The sequence below is a fragment of the Diadema setosum genome, chromosome 18, assembly GCF_964275005.1.
Source record: "Diadema setosum chromosome 18, eeDiaSeto1, whole genome shotgun sequence".
Classification (NCBI taxonomy): Eukaryota; Metazoa; Echinodermata; class Echinoidea; order Diadematoida; family Diadematidae; genus Diadema; species Diadema setosum.
This window is the reverse complement of record NC_092702.1, coordinates 24,682,448-24,705,719: the sequence shown is the minus strand read 5'-3', so window position 1 is coordinate 24,705,719 and position 23,272 is coordinate 24,682,448. Positions and strand designations below refer to the sequence as shown.

Here is a 23,272-nt window from a genome sequence, read left to right as displayed (position 1 = left end):
CGACCACTTACCATCCAATAGCAAACATTGTGTGTGCTAACATGTGTATTTTTATCAGTTCATCCTACCTTCAAATCAAATTGACAAGATATGTTCTCATATTATTCTGGAGTTGTCTCCCACACTGTGTAATTCTTTAATTTGTTTGTCCAATACCTCTGACCTTCAACATATAAATGAAAATAGGAAGGAGTGAAAGGAATACATTTCCTCCGCAAATATAACTGGCAGATTTTGTTCACACACGGAAACTACAAATGCAGTGTTCTGTTCAGGATTTCATTTCTTGCAATACGATGCAAGTGGTAATAGATACTGAGGTGAGGTCACATTTTCATTTTTTCAAAATGCAATAAAGTTATTAAAGACTGGATTGAAAATACAATGTGATGTTTCTTAGTATTGTCTTCACTCTTTTGCATTCTCTACATTACAAAACTAACAGACTGTCGAAGGCCCAGAAGAGTTGATTATGCACATTTATTACATCATATTTTATGAAATGATATTTACATTGTCATACATACAAAGTATTTTCAGCTTCACAGATTCATGATTGTCATCTCAAGAAATATGTGCCGTTGAAAAAAAAAGAAAGAGGAGTTTGCCAGAAATGGTCATTGATGACTTTAACATCAACGTAATCTGTTGAATAAGAGTTGTCCACTTCTTTTTTATTCACCCCTGAGAAGTTAACAAGGTAATGCCCATCTACGCATGCTTTAATAGAGTACATGTAGACAGACTTCTACATTCCAAAATCATTTTCACTCGAGTGGACTGTGTTCACACTTTATGTTAGTAACACAAAGAATAAAACAGACTTTATTTTTTCTGTCACTGGACAGAATAAACATGTGTATTTAGGATGTTTCCTACTTTAAATTCTGAAGTACGTGTAGCAAAATAAATGGAGGTATTTCAGACAACCTACTATTACCTAGTACATTGCAAACTACATCATATGATGATGTTGACCATTCTGGTGAGTTCTATGACGATAGGAAACAAGTTAATCTTTTGTCTCGCAAAGAAATTGTAGTAAGGCGTACAATGTTTCGCTCGCTACTGCTGAGTTTCGTCAGGTACAATGAGACACAGTGGTGCGTGCACGCAGGTTATAGCATATATGCAGATGTGGTACTGTACTTAGAAACGGCGTGCCCACTACCACATCCGCATACACGCTTAACTTGCATGCACACAATCATTGTACCTGATGAAGCTAAGCAGTAGCAAGCGGAACGTTGTACACCTTTCTATGATTTCTTTGCGAGACAAAAGGTTATGTAACTTGTTCCCTATTGTCATAAATCAGTCATGTCTGCCAAACTTTGTATGGGGACAGATTTTCTTGTGACAAATTCAGTTTGTTACCATTTCATTTCAATGGTTTCCCTTTAACAGCACAGACAACATACACACTGCATTTTCCTTTAACAGCACAGACAACATATACACTGTAAAGGGCATTGATGCAATCTTGGAATACAGTAAATTTTGCCTACATTGACCTTGCACAGGTCCAGAATTGGTGAAGCTGAAAAATTCTACCCTGATGGATGTAAACACATATTTATTCTGTGTAAGGTGAAATTCATTGAAGTCAAATTTTTCTCCAATCTTTTTGGATTCATCTTGGGCAAGGTTGACTGTAAATCAAAGTTTCTGCCTCTTCTGGAATCTATGCAAGTCTTTGGTATGCTGGTATTACCGTACCTTCCTCAGAAACAGAGATGAATAACACAGCAACTGTACATGAACCAATACTGCTTTGTTTTCATCTAGTCAGAAAACCTAATATGACACTTGCCAGACTCCAGGTCAACACTGTGTCCACTGCTGGATATTTGCAACCAAAATGCTCTCATAAATTCCTTTTCACAATAGAGATATTGAGGAATCTGCAAGCTTTGGCTGTTGGCTAAAATTAAGATAACTCCTCTATATACCATGGAGATGAAATGATCTAAAATTTCAGCCCCAAGTCACTATAAACAGTTCGCATTGGATACCCTTGTGGATTTGCATCTGCAATACTGTGTGTTATCATGTCATTCGCTCTGGTAAGAGGCAAAACACTGTGTCCGTCAAATAAGACATTACACAGAGGTCCCATGTGAGAGAGTCACAACTTGCGCATGTACAGCAGAGAAAGGTGCAAATGTGGTGTTTGGTGATTTGACATCAAATCCACATGGTCCAACCCAGATGACTAGCTTTAGAGAGCAAGTGGTACCAACCAGGCATGTAGTGCTGACCAAGAAGTAGCGATCCATATTCATTCCAAATGAGGCATGTGCTTGAGTTTGTTATGGGGAACAGTTAAACAAATCTCATCTTCTATCAAACCCACTGCCTCCAATACTGGATGTTGCCTGCTCCAAGTGGGCAAGAGGTCCCGACAGGGGTGTGGTCCCCATCATATTGGCTGCGGTCTCCCCTCCACTGACACCAGCGGCCCCGTGATGTTGTCCCTGGTAGTCAGCGCTGGTGCCCTGCTGAGATTGAGGCATGCCGGAAGGCGGACCCATCGTCATCGCCATGGTACCACGCGCCAGCTGTTGCTGCTGCATCTGGGCGTGGTGGAGTTGCTGTGGATGTTGCGGCTGTGGCGTGCTGCCGCACTCCAGAGACTGGAGGATGGTCAGCCAGTTGTTGACCTTGGTCAGCTGTTTCTGGAGGAGGGCATTCTTCCTGGACAGCTCTGCTTTTAGCTCGTCAATCTCCTGACACAAAAACAAAACAAGACAAAACAAAACAAAGATGAAATACAGGACAGCACATCCTTTATATACATAACACTGGGATGTAAGGTAGTGAAATCTCAATTTAATGTACTGAGGAGGTCTACAACGAAAAGCTCGTGGAAAATTGATGGCTCCATTTGGCTATGACAGTGCATTTACTTTTCAACAATAAAGAATAAAGATTTTCATCTGTGGGGCACTTACTGACATTTTACGCACATTCAGGGGGAAAATAACAGGTTGAAAAAATTGTCACAGAGTTTAAATGGTAATTGTTTTGCCCTCACGATCACATACCTCCTTGATCACATTTTCTGGCTTTGTTATGGCCATCAGCATCTGTCGCTGCAGGAAGAAGTTCTCTGTTTCTTTGGCAAGCTCAAGAAAACGTTGAATAGACTGGTCAACACCTATGATGCAATGAAACCACAAATTAATAATTCATACAGATGTCATTCTTATGATCAGATGTTTAGAAGCCTGCATGAAGAAGACAGAACCAGACAGTCAGGTGATATCATTATCATGTTCAAACTATTCTGAAGAAGCATCATGCAAAATATATAAGAATATATTAGATCCACAGGCAAGATTTTCATACTGATTTAATCATTATAGTGGAGCGGCATAGCCGAACAATTGTGCATTTTGTGATAAAAGCACCAAATTTCGTACACAGGTTGACAATCACGTTCAGATTAAATTTAGATATTGGGCCATCGTAAATAGCGCCCTCTACGTCCATGGCAGCCATTTTTCAAAATGGCTGCCATAAATGCCATGTTTTCGTAAAATTTGCTAATTCTAGGAGAGAAAAGTAAATAAGATTTTGGTTACAAATGGGAAATTACATTCAAAATAAATCTAGATATCGAGCCATCGGAAATAGCGCCCTCAACGCCCATGGCAGCCATTTTTCAAAATGGCCGCCATAAATGTCATTTTTTTCCAAAATATTTGCTAACTTCAGAAGGGAAAGCCAGTAAGATTTTGGAAACAAGTGGGAAGTTACATTCAAAAATAAATTTAAATATTTGGCCATCGTTAACTGCGCCCTCAACGTCCATGACATAAAGTGGTTGTCTAATGTGCCACTTCTTCGATGATTTTGCAAATTTCAGAAGGGAAAAGTTAATGAGATTTTGCCCATAAATGTTAATTACATTCAAAATAAATCTAGATATTTGGCCATCGCAGAGCGGGTTGATAGATAGAGTTGCGACACTGGGGTACAAAGGTCACGTCAAATAGTTCCCCGTGGTCATCGATGTCGACGAATTATTTCTACAGGGTTTTCACATAGGCGCGCAGTACCCGGACCCAGCGGCAGTGTGAGATACCATTGTTGCTTGCGACGGGAGTGTGACTTGTTGAGAAAATGTCGTGTTTTTACGGAAATGATGTAAACTTAATGACGTAGAGAAAGGAATACTTGCCTGTCGAAGTCAAGGAAACGGTTGCAAACAACCAGTAAGGATGAAATATTTTCAAAGTGGTTTTAACGCTCCTGGATGATGTTGATGGGCGAACGTCAAAATGTAAGGACGGAAATATCATGTAGTCCCACTCCTTTACAATTGTTGTTGTAATTCAAAATCCCGGGTTGTTGGTCTTTATTGTTGTTATGACGACGAGGGGAAGCTATTTTGCACTCTCGCGCAAAACCCATGCGCGGAGCGCGTAACTCTACTTTGCGCGAGCCACGGAGCAAAATAACAATGAATGCATTGTTTGCGTCATAATAGGGTACGCGGTTTTCTAAGGTCTTATCGACATCATACGACCAGGGGGAACTATTTTGAGGGATTGACCAATCAGCGCGAACTTCCGGTGTCGCAACTCTATCTATCAACCCGCTCTGGGCCATCGGAAATTGCGCCCTCAACGGCCATGGTAGCAATTTTTTACAAAATGGCCGCCATAAATGCCATTTTTTTGTTAAAAAATGAGAATTTCAGAAGGGAAAGCCATTTTTTTTCTCTTTTGTGCAAACAAGTAGGAAATTACATCCAAAATAAATCCAGATATTGGGCAAGGCAATTGAAAATTGCGCCCTCACTGGATATGGCAGCCATTTTTTTTTTTAAATGGGCACCATAAATGCTACTTTTTCATTTAAAAAAAAGCTAATTTCAAAACGAAAAGTCAATGAAATTTTGGTTATGAATGGGAAATCACATTTGAAATAAATCTCGATACTGGGCCATCGGAAATTGCGCCCTCAACTATCATGACAGCCATTTTTCAAAATGGCCGCCATTAGTGGTATATTTTCGAAAAGATTTACTAAAATCAGAAGGGAAAGCCAACGAGATTTTGCAAACAAGTGGGAAATTACATTCAAAAGTAAACTTATTGAGCCATTGCAAATTGCCCCCTCAATGGCCATTCCAGCCATTTTTCAAAATGGCCACCATGAATGTCTTTTTTTTTCCGTAAAGTGTCGCAGGCATCAATCAGAATTTCCACAAAGGTGGAAAATTACATTCAAACTGAATTTAATAATAGGCCATCCAAAAGTGCACCCTCAACAGCCATGGCAGCCAAGTTTCAAAACAGCTGCCATGGATGCCCCCCCCCCCCACACTTTTTTTTTTGTGCAAAAATTTGCTGATGTCAGAAGGAAAAGTCAATAAGACTTTGCAAACAAGTTGAAAATTATGCTCAAAAATAAATTTAAGTATAAGGTCTTCTTAGAAGGCGCCCTCAAGGGCCATGCTGACCGCCATGGATGTCTGCTTCTTTTTTTCTTTTTTTTTTTGGAAAGATTTGCTAATTTCAGAGAAAAAATCAATGAAATTTGTACATATGTTGAAAATCATATTCAAAAGAAAATAATATATGAGGCCATTACAAATGGCACCATCAACGACCATGGTAGCCATTTTCCAAATGGCCGCTATACATGTAGATGCTATTTATTTCTTGAAAATACGATAATGCCAGAAGAAGACAATACTATTTCTTGTGTAAATTGACAAAAGACATTCAAATGAATTCAAGTTTGAATTTGAATTTGAAGTGAAGATATTGAGCCGCCATTTAAACATCGTCCCCAACGGCTATGGCAGCTCTTTGTCAAAATGGCTTCCACACACTCCTTTTTTTTTTATTTGCTTATTCCAGAAGGAGAAAGCAATAGAATACTGCTAAACAGCCATTATATCTAATGCAATCTGGTGTTCAGAGAAATTTAAATTTAAAAAAAGGTTTCATTGATGGGTTAGTTCTAAATTCATTTTTTCAGTTTAGTTCTAAGGTCTATTGCAGTATTTCGCGTGTGACGGCTAACAGTATGGATATCACATGTATGTGTTTTTATGGAAGCATAGCATAAAGCAAGTTAACTTTTTTCGTAAAATGAAAGGCCACTTTTTTGTATCCGTCTTAAGAATATTTAGGAAGTTAAATTTTAGAATAGATACACGTCACATAGTCCCATATATCCAATGATATGGTGTTACTGTCAAAGATAATACATGGCGCCATTATCCCTGGATATTCATATTACTCTTTTTCGGAAATTTTTCATGTTTGCTACCTAAAATATGCATTCATCATTGGTGAGATATAATCGCTAAGCATTTGCCTTGTTTATTTTAGTTGTTCCTCAAATGATTTCTTTAACACCATATTTCAGATTACATAATGTCCCTGTGAGTATTCTACTGTCTTCTCCTTCTGAAGTTAAAAAATTTTCAAAAAAGAAAAAAGAAAAAGAAGAGTGTATTGTGGCCATTTTGACAAATAGCTGAAATAGCCATTGAGAACACAGCTTATGATGGCTCAATGTTTAAACTTCTTTGTATGTAATTTTCAACTTGCGCAAAAAATGTTTATTGTCTTCTTCCGGCATTAAGACATCTTCATAAAAGAAAAATGACATCTATGACAGCCATTTTGGAAAATGGCTGCAATTACCATTATTAGCAATTTTTTTTCTTCTTGAAAATTTGCGAAGGAACAATTTCTAGAGTTAATGCAACCTAAATAATAAGTTTGAATTTAAACATGATTTTCAATTTATGTACACATTTGTTGTCTTTTCTTTCTGAAATTACCATTTTTTAAAACAAAATGATTATGACAATGGCAGCCATTTTGGAATATGGCGGCAATGGCCATTGAGGGCAGTATCATAACAATCTGATACAAATATTTATTATAATAGTCTAATACAAGTATTTATTTCAAACATAGTTTTCATATTGGGTGCAAAATCTTATTGACTTTTCCTTTTGTGAAATCAGGAAATAGAAAATAATGGAATCCATGGTGGCCATTTTGAAAAATGGCTGCAATGGCCATTGAGGGCGCTATTTACAATAATGTAATACATAGGCGCAAGATATATTTCAAACGAAATTTTTAAAATGAGTGCAAGATCTTATTGACTTTTCCTTGTGGAAATAGTGAATTCAGAGAAAAAGGAGGTATTTATGGCAGCCAATTTTAAACATGGCCGCCATTGGCGTTGAGGGCGCAATTTGTGATGGCCCAACATCTAAATTTATTTTGATTTTTTTTCCACTCGTTTCGCAAAATCTTGTTGATTTTCCCTTCTGAAATTTTTAATTTTTTGCAAAAAATTGCATTTATGGCGACCATTGGCAAAATTGCATTCATGGCACTTGAAATTTGTGAAATGTTACGAAAACTGGCATTTATGGCGGCCATTTTGAGAAAAATGGCTGTCATGACCGTTGGGGGCGCAATTTGCAATGGCCCAATATCTGAATTTATTTTGAATGCTATTTCCGACACGTTTGCAAAATCTTATTGATTTTCCCTTCTGAAATTTGTAAAATTTTTCGAAAACTGGCATTTATGGCGGCCATTTTAAAAATCCCTGTCATGGCCGTTGAGGGCGCAATTCGCGATGGCCCAATATCTGAATTTATTTTGAATGCTATTTCCGACGCGTTTACAAAATCTTATTGATTTTCCCTTCTGAAATTTGTAAATTTTTACGAAAAAAGGCATTTATGGCGGCCATTTTGAAAAAAATGGCTGCTATGGCCGTTGAGGGCGCTATTTACGATGGCCCAATATCTGAACTTGTTTTGAATGTTATTTCCCACTCGTTTGCAAAAATCTTACTGATTTTCCCTTCTGAAATTTTTTATTTTTTGCGAAAAATGGCATTTATGGCGGCCATTTTGAAAATGGCTGCCATGGCCGTTGAGGGCGCAATTTGCTGTGGCCCAATGTTTAAATCTATTTTAAATGTTATTTCCCACTCGTTTGCAAAATCTTATTGATTTTTCCTTCTGAAATTTGTAAATTTGTACGAAAAATGGCATTTATGGCGGCCATTTCGAAAAATGGCTACCATGACCGCTGAGGGCGCTATTTACGATGGCCCAATATCTGAATTTATTTCAGATGTCATTGTCAACATGTGTGCGAAATTTGGTGCTTTTATCATAAAATGCACAATTCCTCTAATTTTTCAAGCTATGCCGCTCCACTATTATTTTAAACTTTGATGAACAGATACAAAAGTACTACGGTATAGAAAATAAGACATTTTGCTTTTGTGGACACCCTACTGCAGAAATCCAGAAATCAAACAATATCTAATGTTTTGTTGTTGTTGTTTGTTTGTTTGTTTGTTTTTGCTCAGCAATCTGTGAAAGAGTTTACTACATAGAGACCATTAAATTGTATCACTAAAGATCTTCACATTCAATGCATGTGAAGATCTTTCATGAACAGTTGTCACACAATAGCCTTGCAAACTCATGCACATGGTATCTTCATGACAAGACGTGAAATGCAAAATATATATTCAACAAATATAAAGACAAACTTCTTCAGGTTCACAAGAAAAAAAAACCGAACACACCCATAGACACCTTTGATGCAAACAACTATCCAACCGACTTATATTGCGTATTTCAAATTATCTCTGCAGCTCGATGCTGCTGCCCAAAACAAAAGCACTGACAAAAATGACTTGTAAAAGTTAACATTGATTGGTCATTGATTCCTTCCGAGGCATCTGCCATGTCACATACTACTGATGACTTACTTGCCCTCAATTCTATGTGATCATGAACATGAACAGCTTCGGGAGCCACAAGTGATGAGAGGCAAGCCTGTATATAAAAGAAAAACATAAAGAAAGAAGTTATTATAATACCGGTACTCTGAAATCTGTCAGCTTTGATGCAAACAAACCAATGCCACAATCAACCACACCTGATCAGTGCATTATTTCCTACAATGATGTATTCTATTGGTGGAATCTACCTTTACACAACACTTTTGATATATTAGATAAATTATTGATTTTTAAGTAGGCCCTACCTGGTATATGACATGTTGAGACACTCACCAATAGGAAATACAGACAGTAAATTTACATTTAACAATTGAATACCTTTTGCAAAGATATACTAATGTATCATTATCTCCTTCACACACAAGGGTCAAGAGGTTAAAAAAGACTGGGTTGACAGAGATACTACAGTTCGCATTAATTTGGTTTGAGGAAGATTAATTAGAACACCTTGAGTATGAGTAATCCATAATAAATATTGTACGAGTTGATTATGATCGATCACAATAAGCATCATAAGTCAAAATTAATAATTCAGTTCCATTCAATTCGATCTTTACTTCCAACTTAACACATAGAAAACAGAATACATGTGAATATGAGTAAATTATCAGTATAGGCCTATATGCAAAAGTATCTAGACTCTAGCCTCTAAGGTTAGATATCTAAAAAAGAAAAGAACCACTGACGAAACGTCGAAACAAGGCAAGATTATGAAAAAGAAAGCAAAAAACACGGCATGGGAAAACAAATAGCAGAGGTACATGAACCTGAAGAGCACAAGCTCAATATCATTATTCTGTATTTGAAAATGACAACCTATCTTTACTAAGTTTTAATTTGATAAACTGTTAGATGGTTGCAATAAATGTTGCATGTCAAGACTTTGACAGATCATCAGACAATCTGTCAGATGATGTCGTTTGGATTCTAAAGAAACATGCATTGAAACTGCTAGAAGAGTGCTGACCTTAAAAGCCGACTCGAGTTCATCAACCAAGTGCCTATCACCACCACTAGATCCACTATGTGAAGCCATTTCTGAAGCCAAGGGAGGCAGATACAGATACCTGGCAAATGAGCAGAAAACAGTACTAAACCACTAGTAGATTTACTCAATCGTTAGAGGTTGTACTACCCTAGTTGTAGTGCATTGATTGAACACTGAGGTCGATATGCACAGCGCATGCATCCATGATGTGCCCAGTTCCCGTAAAATGCAAAGAACAGAGTGAGGTTTATAGCCGCTATTAAAAGCTGACTGTTATCTATTACGAAAATCATAATCTGAAATACTGATAACAATTAATGTTCAGTCATTTTTGTCCCCTGTCATTAATTCATGTGTGTATTATCTACAGTTCGCAGAAAAACACCCTGTTATCAATGAACTGAGACGGTTATACGTGACTATATCTTAAAAATATCATACCAAACGACTTGAATATTATCTACCCCACCCTCCTTGGGTTGTGTCTAGTTAAAATGGCGGCCGCCGGCAGACTTTTCGCTCGTTCGCATGGTGAGTATAGCTGTCTTGAAGTTGATCTATGCATCCCTCATCACTTACAAGACAGTTATGAGGAACAGCACCTTTCCCTGGACTGAGCAGTTACAAAACCTTGATTGAGTAAATTTATGTTTTTATGTGTTTAACCATGCTGCCAGTGCATTGAGCCGAGTGATAGATAGATCTAGTGTGGTCCTGCGTACTGGATATTGTGTCGGTTGCTGTGCCTTTTCGCATAGATAGACAGCCAGTGGACCCCAAACCCATGGAGGATTGCTGTAATGTGTAAAATACTGCTGTGATTTAAACTTCATTTCAGTTGGTAAAGATGAAATTGTCATATATGAAGTAAATTCAGGTCGCCTAGCTACCTACCAGTACCAATGCCTACCGTTGGGCGCTATTTACCTGCCTGTTCAGGGCCAGGGACTGAACTGAATGCCTTCAGTGAATCGAATGACAGTGCCGTGTGATAAGTGCCCACCAACCAGTGGACAGTGGTTGAGGTTCGTGTAGGGTGTGTTAGCAATTTGAACGTGTCTGTGAGTCTGACGTCGACAGTGCAGTGCAGTGTTTCCCTCACAGGCCCAGCTCGATGCAGCAATGCAGTGCCAGTGGATACGCAGATGATTTAAAGTAAAAAATACTGGCAAAATTGTGAAATGGGCCTCACCGCAGTGTGCGTGCACCTGTGCGTTAGCAAGCAAGTTTAGGTTAGGGTTGTATTTATGTTTAAATTGGCCGTTAAATTAGTCGAGGGACATTAGGAAGTCCTTCCGAGAATAAAATGTTGAAGAACAACAGAAAAAACGGGAGAAAGGGAGGAGGATCCCATGCTGTGGAAATCAGCCCCACCGCTGTATCAATCTCGCGTAAACGCTGTTTGGTGGGGCCGCATTCACAAGTATTATACTGTGGAAGAAATCCCCACCACCGTGCTTATCTACCGATGAATGCCACACGGTGGGGCTGAATTCACGAGTATAAACAAGCGAGCCGCCATAGTATTAGTACAGACACGCAGTGGTGGAGCCTATTTCAGGAGTATGCCAAAGTACTTCCAAATCTAATTGCGACCAGCAGCCCCAAACACGTAGCGTAATGGGGCTGCGGACTTTAGCATTCAGGATCATGACAGGGGTAGTATCGCGGATAAATATCAACTTAAAATCGAAAAATTTCTTTAATTTGAAGACTTACAGGTAAAGTTGAAGTGTTGACGACAGGTAACGTGCAACATTTGGTTCTGCCAGTAGTCCCTTTCTGTTCGAATTGATGACTTAATGTGACTCGGTTGAGAGGAACCTGGGAGAGCTACACTGAATTGACGGCCAGCGCATTCGCACACAGACATTTTATCCGGTCAATGGATTTGAAATTTGTGCGCATGTGATGTGTGCGCATGCGCTGGCTGTCAATTCAGTGTAGCTCTCCCAGGTTCCTCTCGACCGAGTCACATTAAGTCATCAATTCGAACAGAAAGGGACTATTTGCAGAACAAAACGTTGCACGTTACCTGTTGTCAACACTTCAACTTCACCTGTAAGTCTTCAAATTGAAGAAATTTTTCGATTTTAAGTTGATATTTATCCGCGATACTACCCCTGTCATGATCCTGAATGCTACAGTCCGCAGCCCCATTACACTACGCGTTTGGGGCTGCTGGTCGCAGTTATACCAAATCCAAGTTCTAACAGTATAGCACTTTTGTAATTTCATAATACTTAATATGATCATGATGTTGAAGAAATATTGCTTTAATATGTTAAAAGTATTATGATAATACATTAATCTTCATCTTTGTCATGTACCAAGTTAAGTATGGTATTGTATGATATCTGACTCTGAGCCCAATGATGCTCCAACCAAATAGATCATTTATGATTATAGCACACAGCCTAAATCATCCAAATCCCATGGATCCCATACCATATTCACATGAGCTGAGCTTCATAAAGGGATTATTGCATCAAGTTAGTATCAAGTATTGTGTAGTCATCAATTCAAGAGAATGAGAATGATTCCTGCTGCCTTGTTTGTGAGAACTGTGGACATATATGGGATGATTCCACTTCTATTAATCTGTTGCATATGTGTAATTATGTGTGATTATGCCAGTTTGACATTGCTGTTCAAAATTATACCTAGCTTTTTCCAAGTTTGGAGCTAGAAGCTGCTACACACAATCAAGAGCAAATCTAGTCCTCACAAAAGACACGAAAGTCATCTGCCAAGGCATTACAGGAAAGCAGGTGAGTGGTTATTTCTATGGTGATGCAAGACAACAATTTTATTGGCTTAACACTGAACTGTTATTTCTAATTTCTTTTTTTTTCTTTCTAACACTGATTTTGGAGTGTTAATGTTTTCTGTTAGAGTCTATCAAATCAGTACTGGTATGTCAAATTCTGTTGAGACTAGTTTCTATTGAAAAGTTTTGAACTATTAAGGCTGACTTCTAAAGGCTGTATTTGACTTGCATTATGTTCTAAGTAATGCATGCTTATTTATTCTGAGAATTTACTTTGGATTTAGCTTTGACCTCAATGAAAGCACAGTTGGCAGATTACTAAGTTTGCAAATTATACGAAATGATCCCCTAGCTTGAATGTCGATTTGTATATCGTGTGTACTTTCATGTACACATGAAAGCTTAGAAGTCATCCATAACAATCCCATGTACCCCTCTTTCTCTGAAAAGAATAGTGATTTTGCATCTGAAGATAAAGGCAACAGTCATTTTGCCAGTTATAATAACAGTTCATACTGCCAATTAAAGTTTTGCATCATCATGTTATACATTGTTTATTGTAAAACAGGTGCTAATCTAACCCCAGCGCAGGGCGCTGTAACCAGTAACAGCACCCCGACGACGTGTATGCAATTTAGTGAAGTAATCAAGTGCACTGCGACGCTTGCAATTCTGTAAACAACTCATCGTTCAAAACGACACTTGGATTCGCAACGAAAAGCCACATGTTGTAATACCATATTGTTGAATATTAGAGGCGTCGATGTATCCCTCACCATTACCTCCTAAAACAAGATAAATCGTCATCGAAACGAAATAAATAAGTATAGTAAATCATTGCCCAGCATGCGTTTATTAAGAATGCGTGATGTATAATACGTCACACCTCATGAATATTCATTTCAGTTCTCAGCTAGCCGCCCTGTTTTTTTTTTCCACACGCATACATTGTGTATTATAATATGTGCTACGTTCTATCCATACCTGATCGACAGCAAGGCTGTTAGCGCATGTGCTGTGTAAGTTGTACTCTGATGCGAATTGCGGAGGGACCAAAATCTCGGATAAAATCTTTCACTTAAAACAGATCATATTGTAAATCGACTTTGGCGGCTCTGATTGTAAGTATCTTATCTAACATCATGGCTACGAATTTCAGTGTAAAACCCTGTATTTTGGTCTCTGATCACCAAAATGCTAAGCCATATCAGGCGGTTCTGCGATAGCCATAGGGCTGCCATGCGACCCCTACTCGGTACGGGTTGGGGTCACTGGTGCGGTTAGTGCTAATCATACATTTTTTTTATCATAACTTTCATTGTGTATTGATTCTATTACTCCCACATTTCCAGGGTGCTTTCCACACCACACAGGCCATTGAGTATGGGACGAACATGGTAGGTGGTGTTACCCCAGGAAAGAGTGGCCAGGTCTCATGTGGACTTCCTGTCTTTGATTCATGTAGAGAGGTGAGATTATCTTGCTTTGTTCTTCTTGCATTAATGCACAAAACAGTTTAACTGTAAATATATTCGGATTAAAAAAGATGCAACTGTCCATGTTACCTGAGACTACTACATTTTTCCTGTGAATATTTCAGTTTACCCTTGTTTTGCTGTGTTTTGTTTGTCTGTTTGTTGTTGTTGTTGTTGTTGTTTTTTTTTTTGTTGAGGGGGGGGGGAGGGGGTCTGACTGTCGGGTCTTAATGAACAAGTCAAAGGGATAGTATGGTTTTGGTTGAGATAGGGCTTCAAGTTTCCCAAATCTTTTGTGAGATAATGAAAAACCTCTTATGAAATATGAAAGAGTATTTAATTTCAAGAGATTCAAGAGTTTATTTGATGAAAATTGGATTAAACATGGCTGAGATATCCAAAACAAAGCAATCCTGGTAAAAGGTAGGACCCACCTTTTAATAGGATCGCTTTGTTTTACTTTGTTTTTTGATATCTCAGTCATTTCAGAACCAATTTTCATCAAATATACTGTACTTCAAATTCCTCTTTGAATTGTATGCTCTTTGACATTTCATAAAGTGTTTTCTAAGTATAGTGCAAAAAGTTAGAAGCTGAATCCTCATCTCAACCAATACTATAGTATACCATCCCTTTAGTTCAGTGTTGATATGGTCTTAAATATATCAAGCAATAGTTGAGGTTTTTGCAGAATGTGAATAATGCACTGACAAGTATTTGAAGAGTTTTTTTTTGCAAAATGAGCTAAATCCATTCTTGTTAAGTTGAGAAATTTGTGATTAAAGCTGCGAAAAAACAAAGAAAATAATAATAAAATACAGGATATTTTTTATAGTAACTTCTAGAATATTCCTTGTGATGTTACAAGTGAGGTATTCCTGGAAAAGTTTGATTTTGCTGTAATATCTGATGATGGACTTCCTTTGAAATGTTTAATAGTGGCTCTTTGCTCATTTTGCAATAAAACTCGTCATTTTTTTTTTTTTTTTGATAGCTTTCTTACATGGTATCAACTTGGATAGTACGGTACACTTTCTCTTTCTCTCTGAAGTTTTTAATTCCTCTTGTTTTACAGGACTTTGTTTTTATGCTATTTGTAAGCTTGCATATATGTTCTTGATTAAAAAAAAAAAAGGTGACATTTTGCCATCTTAGAAATAAGGACTAACATCTATTTTCACATTTGCTACTTAACTTTTCCCTTTGTGATGATATACAAAAGTGTACAGCACTTCCTATTGATAAGTACATACAAATCTTTTATCAAATGTGAAAAGAAAATTTGCTTGCATATGTTCTTGATTAAAAAAAAAAGGTGACATTTTGCCATCTCAGAAATAAGGACTAGCATCTATTTTCACATTTGCTACTTAACTTTTCCCTTTGTGATGATATACAAAAGTGTACAGCACTTCCTTTTGATAAGTACATACGAATCTTTTATCAAATGTGAAAAGAAAAATGAACATACTTATGAGATTAAACATAATGATCACAAGACAGCCAAAGAGAAATGCCTGACAAAGCTCAATTTCATTTTTATTTTTTGTTTGTTTGTAAGAGAAATTCCATTAAAACTTCACTTTTGCTGATGTTAGATAGTTGAAAAAATTCGTAAACAAAATCTCACTTAGAGGTTGATTATAAAACAATTTAGATAAAGAAATGGAGACATAAACATTATTTGACAGTCAAAGAGGCAGCTGTTTGCAGTTGTTATCATAGATGCTTATGCACCTATATTAAAATATCCATGTGTCCTTAATGTTGCTCTTGTATTCTGCTGCAGGCCAAAGAGAAGACAGGTTGCGATGCATCAGTCATATATGTTCCTGCCCAGTTCGCTGCTGCTGCCGTAATGGAGGCCATTGACGCAGAGATTGGTCTGGTTGTCTGCATCACAGAGGGTATCCCCCAGCAGGACATGGTGCGGGTCAAGCACAAGCTGGTCAGACAGAGCAAGACACGCCTTGTTGGCCCCAACTGTCCTGGTATTATCAAGGTATGTCTGACAATAGTCACTGGATTTGTCATCTTTTTTTTTTTTTCCAGTGCTTATTATGTTTGTTGTTTCACTGTTGCTGTATTTTCAAGTCCCTTTCGACACTCACACAGAATGGGGGAAATTAGCAAAAATGATCAAGAGACGTAACAGGTTACTACTTCTTGCAGATACAGCTCTTATGACATTTTCTGTACAAGAGGAGGGAAGTTGAAACTGTGTGTGAGTCCTAAACTTACCTGCCTAAGTGGAGGTAGCTATTGATGAACTATTGACCTTCCTCATTGCACAGTGTAGGCTTCATGTTACTTATTGGTGACTACTTGCGACTGACCTCATTATGGGTCCCATGTAGGGTATATCATGTGGCAAACTGTGTTTCCCAGTGCTTATACAATTAATCTGGAAAGCAAACTGAAATTAGTTTCATAGTAGGCATCTTAATCTTTGCTTTCTTCCATTTAACTCCTGATACATTTCTGAATCAAAATCGCATTTTCTCCTTTGATAGATTTTAGAAATTTGAAAGAATAAGCCAGTTCGTAGTTCTACTTTGCGCATGAGCAGAAAAAGGTCATTGGTACCAAAACGCATGATGGTTTTTAAATTCACGGAGATAAGCATCTGTCATACAATGATTATTCATGCAGTCCTTGTACATGATACTTGCCATTACATCCACCTGACTGCAAACCTAGTATTTGGCATTACGAATATAAACATGTTTTAATGCATTCAATACAAAACAAAGAAATTGATGCTTCCCCCGAGGGTTGTTTGACGGACCATTCTGGTCACCTGGTCTCGCTGTGCAAGATCATTTTTTGTTTAACATGAATTCCATAAATTGTTACGCCGGGCAAACTCACCGGTACGCATTGTGTTGCTTTGAATATAAGTGAAGTGCCTAACCAACTAAGAAAATAGAAAGGTCATTTGTACCAACGTGCACATGAGCTAATTACGAACTTGCTTATTGCTATGTTGAGTCTGGTCTTCGGAGGTTGTCCTGCATGTTAGTTTTCTTAGATCAGATTTTAGAATTTTATAGGTCACAAAATGTATGTTTGGACTGATGTGAAAAGGGCTGTTTTGCATTCATTGTAAATTATTTAATGTAACAGCAGAGTGTGTTTGTTCATTGGAAAAAACAGAAGTGATGAAAATGTGGCCTTTTTTTTTTTTTAACAAGAGTAATGCAAACCCTTGTAACACCAGTATTTTGTTTTAGACTGGATTAAATTTTTATTACTTTCTCTTTATTGTTATTGTAGCCTGGAAGCTGCAAAATTGGTATCATGCCTGGACATATTCATAAAGTTGGCAACATTGGTATTGTGTCGAGGTCAGGAACTTTGACCTATGAAGCTGTTGCCCAGACGACAGCTGTGGGACTGGGCCAAACCCTTTGTGTTGGTAAGTGTGCTTTGCTGGTAATATGCATAAAATCAAAAGTCATTTGGGGAAAAATTTGCATTTTCATGCTAAATTCTCTTTAGTAAGAAGTATGTATTACCACAAATATGTTCATATGTTCATATCTGAATAGAGCCCTCTATAAATGTGACGATTGAAGTTGAATATCTTTCAAGGATTTGTACTTGATTAAGAAAGGCAGATTTCCAGGCATTCTCACTCAAATTGTGTCTTGCAAATCTTATATAAGAAAGCAAGGAACTACCTGGTAATCACGATCTTAATGAGAAATAAGTGCTTGAAAGTGCATGTATATGTCTAAAGTGGGTTGAGAAACCCAAAACAAAGTTTCCTAGATATTAATTTTTTATCATTATTTTTTTTTATTTGTATGGTGTCCCAAGGATTGATGGATATGTGTTTAGAATTATGATTTTGAGAACTATTTCTGGCAGCATTATAGCTTTAGATACTCTTGGATTTGGTCAAACTTCTGATCAAGTCCAAGTCATGCTAACATTTGGATGATATGAAAAGCTAATTCTTCCACAGAACATTTCAGTGCTGTAGGAAATGCAGTGCATTTTGCAGACTTAATGAAACAATCAACAAGGTACTTATTTTGTTATAAAAAACGAACAAATGAAAAGCGATATTGCACTTGAGCAATTACAGACTATGAGATGAAGGCTTAATGTGTCACCATGGTAACTAAGATCATCAGAAAGAGAGGGAGAGATGTGCTGCAATGTCTTGCTTACTTTTTTTCTTCTTTGAGTGTAGGTATCGGAGGAGATCCATTCAATGGAACCAACTTTGTGGATTGCCTGGACATCTTCCTCAAGGATCCGGAGACGGAAGGCATCGTGCTCATCGGAGAAATCGGTGGTGGTGCTGAGGAGAAGGCAGCTGAATTCCTCAAGCAAAACAATACAGTGAGTGAAAACAAAGTGTAGTGTGAAGCGCAGTGTCATGCTAATTTGTTCAGAGTCTTGAGTTAGTGTCAGTCATTGCTACTGTAATTTGTCATGAAATGTTTTGGATTTAAATGTCAATTATTCTCTGATTCTGAATGACTGCTGTCTGTTTTTACTACAGATTCAATTTTATGGAAAAAGATAATTTTCAAGTCTAAAAGCTGACTTTCAAAATGAAAAACCAAAAGCACGGAGATAATTAGTCTATTGATGTCTTTTCTACACTGTCAAGGTCTGTGTCCTGTTTCATAAACCTTGTTATCAGTAGCAACTGCCACATTTCTATGACAACTTTGCTCTCAGCCGATCAGATGTAAGAAATTCAGGGGCCCTGATCTCATCTACTTCATTGATTTGCAGGGTCCAAATGCCAAGCCTGTTGCTGCATTCATTGCTGGTCTTACTGCTCCACCGGGTAGGAGAATGGGCCATGCTGGAGCCATTATCTCAGGGGGTAAGGGTGGGGCCACAGAAAAGATTGATGCCCTGAAGGATGCTGGTGTAACAGTCACCATGTCGCCAGCACAGATGGGAACTACGATACTAAAGGTGAGCAGAGCACTATAGGAGTTTGTTCTTGTTTTGCTTCTTGTTTTTTTTTTTCACTCGTAGATTCTGTGGGATAAACACTGTGTGTGTTTGTATGCATCTTTGTTTCAATTGACAAGGATCTTGTGCTAAGGCAAGACTGAGTGGCAAGTATACAAATAGTGAATGGTCACGAGTGCAATGGTACGAGATTTCGCACGAGGTGAAAGATAGAGGCGCTCTATTCAACGAGGCGAAGCCGAGATGAATAGTGCGCCTCATCTTTCACCGAGTGCGAAATCTCGTTCCATTGCACAAGTAAAGACCATACACTATTTGATTTATACAACGTCCAAGTAGATCTTTTTGGTCTAAGTAGGCCGAGAAGTCTATATATGTATGAAAAATATAGCCATACTTACATGTGGATCCACTGCGATTCTCTTTCTGGCTTGTGCAATCAGCGTAGTATACTGAAGTACAGGTCACAGCTATACTAGCGCTCATACACGTACACTAGCACTACCTGGGCTGCGGACGCGCATGCATGTACCGCACACGTACCTGCGCTAGCTGCATGCGATCCCCAATATGCAACACACAGTACACTCAGTACCGTACAATTTCTCGAACCGTGGAATAGAACGAAAAAATCGAACCAAGTTGCACGCAAAAATAGAACCAAAATTGCACGGCGCGTTGAATGGAGTACTTATTTAATATCACGTCACCAACAATCCGCCAATCAAATTACAAGGATCTACTTGGACGTTGTATAATATGCATTATCAAAGTGGAAGATCTCTGCTGTGAATAAAGAGGGTACATATTTGCAGTTGTGGTATGTTCTCAAGAGGTATTTCCCTCATCTGCTGTGATAATCTTTTTTCAATTTCGTATTTGTTTTGCTGCACTTTTTGAGTCTTTGCGCAGCTGCAAAATTCACTTCATACTTTGATTTGGAATCGTATGGGTGTGTTAAAGCATCAGATACACACCAAACAGCATGTAATTTTTGTTCAATGTAATGAAAGGAAGACATAGTGATGTACTCTTTCTTATCTGTGTGGACTAGGCAGCCACTATTGTGGTAATGTATATGAATACATTTCAGCTGTCAGATATCACCCAGTGAGGATGAGGGACATGCATATTGTGTCTTCACCCCACCCCCCCCCCCCCTCAAAAAAAAAAGAAGAAGAAATTATTTGTTTTTGATTTTCAATGTCTTAAGTAACCTCATGATATATGGCAATAAAACTTCCATTTTTTTCCAAGACGTATTTGATATGCCAGGTGTGATTGCTGCTGTCAGCTGTGTACTTTATATTTTCAGCATATTCATTTGAGCAGTTTTGTTGCCACATTTCAATAGATGAACAAAAATTGCAAATCAAAACGGAAAAAAAAAGATATGGCATGAATAGAACTAAAGGTGGACACCTACAGAATCACAACAAAATTAGTTTAGCAATCATTATGTGACATTAAACAATTCAGTGAATAGCTTCAATGAGCAGATAACAGTTATCAGTGCAGTTTGTGTACTTCTTTCTTTTCTTTATTTTACTCTCCAATTTAATGTTTAGAGTGAAATTGTCTTTGCCTTCCCTATTTGTGTTGAAAATTATGTCATATCGATACACTGATCTGGTAAGATGAGTGTTACTTAGTCAGTGTGCGTATATTCTAATGGTGAGTTTTTACCAAGTGAAATCAAATGACATTTGATCAAAACTTTTCTTCAGTTTGATCTGTGCTCTTATGTGGTTTGATCAACTATTTATTGATGTGTTTGCTTGTTTATTTGTTTATTTGCAGGAGATGCAAAAGGCAGGCAAAGCATAAGGCCAACCCTTCTCCAGATGAAGACAGATCATCAAACAGTTCATGTATTGATGAAAATTATATATCTGCTTCCCATACAGAAAGTTTCTTGAATTGTGAAATGGGAGGAATGATTGAGTGTATTTGTGGTTCTCCCTTGAAAAGAAAAATGTATGATATTAAATCTGATTTTATCATAGTTTGTATTGGTAAAATGCATAAATGTATTGTGATTGGCAGGAGTAAGAAATTCCAGATGATATCACCTCATCCTTCATCTGATTGACAGGTCCAATAAGTCTCAAGAAACGTAAACTAAAAATATATTGCTTGTACCATTTTTAGTGATTCTGTGATTCAAAATCACAAACTGACACATCAGGCCAATTTAGAGGTACTTATTAAGTTGTGCCAAATGACATTATCTTCACCTACAGTCTAGTGTGTGAATAATAAAAACATTCACACACTTTTTCTCCCTTATCAGTCACACAATTACAATGATTCAGAAAATTGAATCACTATGAATTGCTTCACTCAGAGGCATCAACTAGTGTGCTGGTAAAGTTATCACAATGTTGCCTTCCCCTTGCTTTGCATGGCATATTCAGGGAGTTCAACTCCATAGACTGTGATACCTTAAACCTTTGTATCGCACAGCTGCATGAATGAAGGATCCTAAGTTAGGTTTATGGGGTAAATTCTAACAGAGGACCAGAAGACACAGACGTAAAAAGCCTTGCTACTGGGGAGCATGACTACGTAACTAAGACACCCTCTTTCATTACACATGAAAGATAAAGGAAGGTATCAATTTGTTTGCTCTTTTCAAATCTGTGTGGTTTTGTCAACAGCTGATGTCATGTATTCATTAACACTGGAACAAGGTTGAGGGCCAGAATGAAGGTTGTTACATCTGGGCAAGATGGCAGTGATTTAACTGGGCTTTTTTGCGAAGGGGGTCACAATATTAACTTGGCCCGTCACTATATGTTCAATGGTGAAGGCAGTAACTCAGTGATAATATCCTCTAACGAAGCAGTCATCTCCATCCTCTTTTGACTGTAAATTATAGAGACATCCGTAATATAAGGGTGTACTTTTAAGTCATGCTTCTTTGCAAAGGGATCACAATAATTCAACTGTGCTTGTCATTTCATGTTATTTGTTGAGGTCATAATCAAACTCAGTAATGACTTGCTGTAGCAATGCAATCCTCTTTTGAACTTCAGATTATCATATAGCATCATACATCAGGGTACCGTATATTCAAGTCAAGCTTCTCATAAGGGCTACCGTTGCAGGCAAGTGTATTTTTTAAAAACTAAATAAAATATTGAGCAATTTATAAATACAAGCTGTGACTGATGGCAGAGTCACAAATGCAATGTACTCTTAAATTTGTATGGACACATAAAACAGAAGTGTGCATATAGCTTTTCAAGATGTCCCACAGGGAAATATATTTTTACCATTCCATGATTGTGGCTTAGCATTACATTTGGAGCAGTGGTATCTTTTATTTCCTTACTTTTTTTTTTCAGATATGCTCTTATTTCACTAATTTCCAACATTGAAATATACTGAATCCGTCGTTTCTTCAGCAGCCCCAGTTGATCTTCATGAGATAGGGTGGCACCGAATTCAAATATCAGTTTGAGATGGAAATATATGACGATACTACATGTAGTGTGTTTTTACTGCACAAAACTTCATGAATGCAGTGTGTCAGTCCATGGTTGAATAAATTCATTTGTTCCCATGGTATATCTCTACAAAGTCTTTCTTATTTATAGTAATATATAGAATGTATGTGTGCATGCTTATGATTGGAGAGTGTGTGCTGAGATTGCAGTACAGAGAAACTGATTGATGCATGTAGAACAAGGGGGAAAATGGTTTTATTATTCTGAAAACATATCTTGGTCAGGATTATAACCCCAAAGGAACAAAACCATGCTATTCTACACCCATGACTATGTTGGTGATTTGAAAAGATAAAGAAAAATACATGTATAAATAAAATCATTTAATGAAACATTAAGATAGTCATAAACCATAATACATAATTATTTGAAAAGTGGCAGACATGATAAAAGGCTTCAAATACATGTACCACACACTGTGACTAGGAAAACATAAAAAACATGAAATATTAAAAAAGGGGGATGGTAGGCCCCATAGTTTTGGTTGAGATGGGGATTCAGGTTTTAACTTTTGCAAGATTATAGAAACCACTTGTATGAAATATTAAAGAGCATACAATTCTAAGATGAAAGTTTATGTGATGAAAATCAGTTATAAAATAGCTGAGATATCGAAAAACAGAGCTTAACAAAGTGGTCCTAATAGAAGGTGGGTGTACATATATCAAAGTGCCCTTTATTTACTATTCCTTTTTTTTCTGTTAGATAGGCCTAATCTTTTTATCTTTGTAATTTGAAAGCACTGTGAGCCTAATGGAAAGAGCAT

At 37.5% G+C, this 23,272-nt stretch overlaps 2 protein-coding genes across 2 annotated transcripts; one reads left to right on the top strand and one right to left on the bottom strand.

The window, feature by feature from the left end:
* Positions 1 to 288: 288 nt before the first annotated feature.
* LOC140241541 (mediator of RNA polymerase II transcription subunit 28-like) lies at positions 289 to 9,924 on the bottom strand. Its single transcript, XM_072321275.1, has 4 exons — positions 9,785 to 9,924; positions 8,785 to 8,851; positions 3,048 to 3,160; positions 289 to 2,729 (listed from the first exon to the last, which is right to left on the bottom strand). The coding sequence occupies exons 1-4, from the start codon at positions 9,851 to 9,853 to the stop codon at positions 2,337 to 2,339; spliced, it is 642 nt and encodes a 213-aa protein (XP_072177376.1). The 5' UTR covers positions 9,854 to 9,924; the 3' UTR covers positions 289 to 2,336.
* Positions 9,925 to 10,288: 364 nt separating this feature from the next.
* Positions 10,289 to 22,567, top strand: LOC140241559 (succinate--CoA ligase [ADP/GDP-forming] subunit alpha, mitochondrial-like). Its single transcript, XM_072321295.1, has 8 exons — positions 10,289 to 10,336; positions 12,473 to 12,576; positions 13,928 to 14,044; positions 15,840 to 16,052; positions 17,327 to 17,468; positions 18,252 to 18,403; positions 18,806 to 18,994; positions 20,795 to 22,567. The coding sequence occupies exons 1-8, from the start codon at positions 10,300 to 10,302 to the stop codon at positions 20,819 to 20,821; spliced, it is 981 nt and encodes a 326-aa protein (XP_072177396.1). The 5' UTR covers positions 10,289 to 10,299; the 3' UTR covers positions 20,822 to 22,567.
* Positions 22,568 to 23,272: the final 705 nt, after the last annotated feature.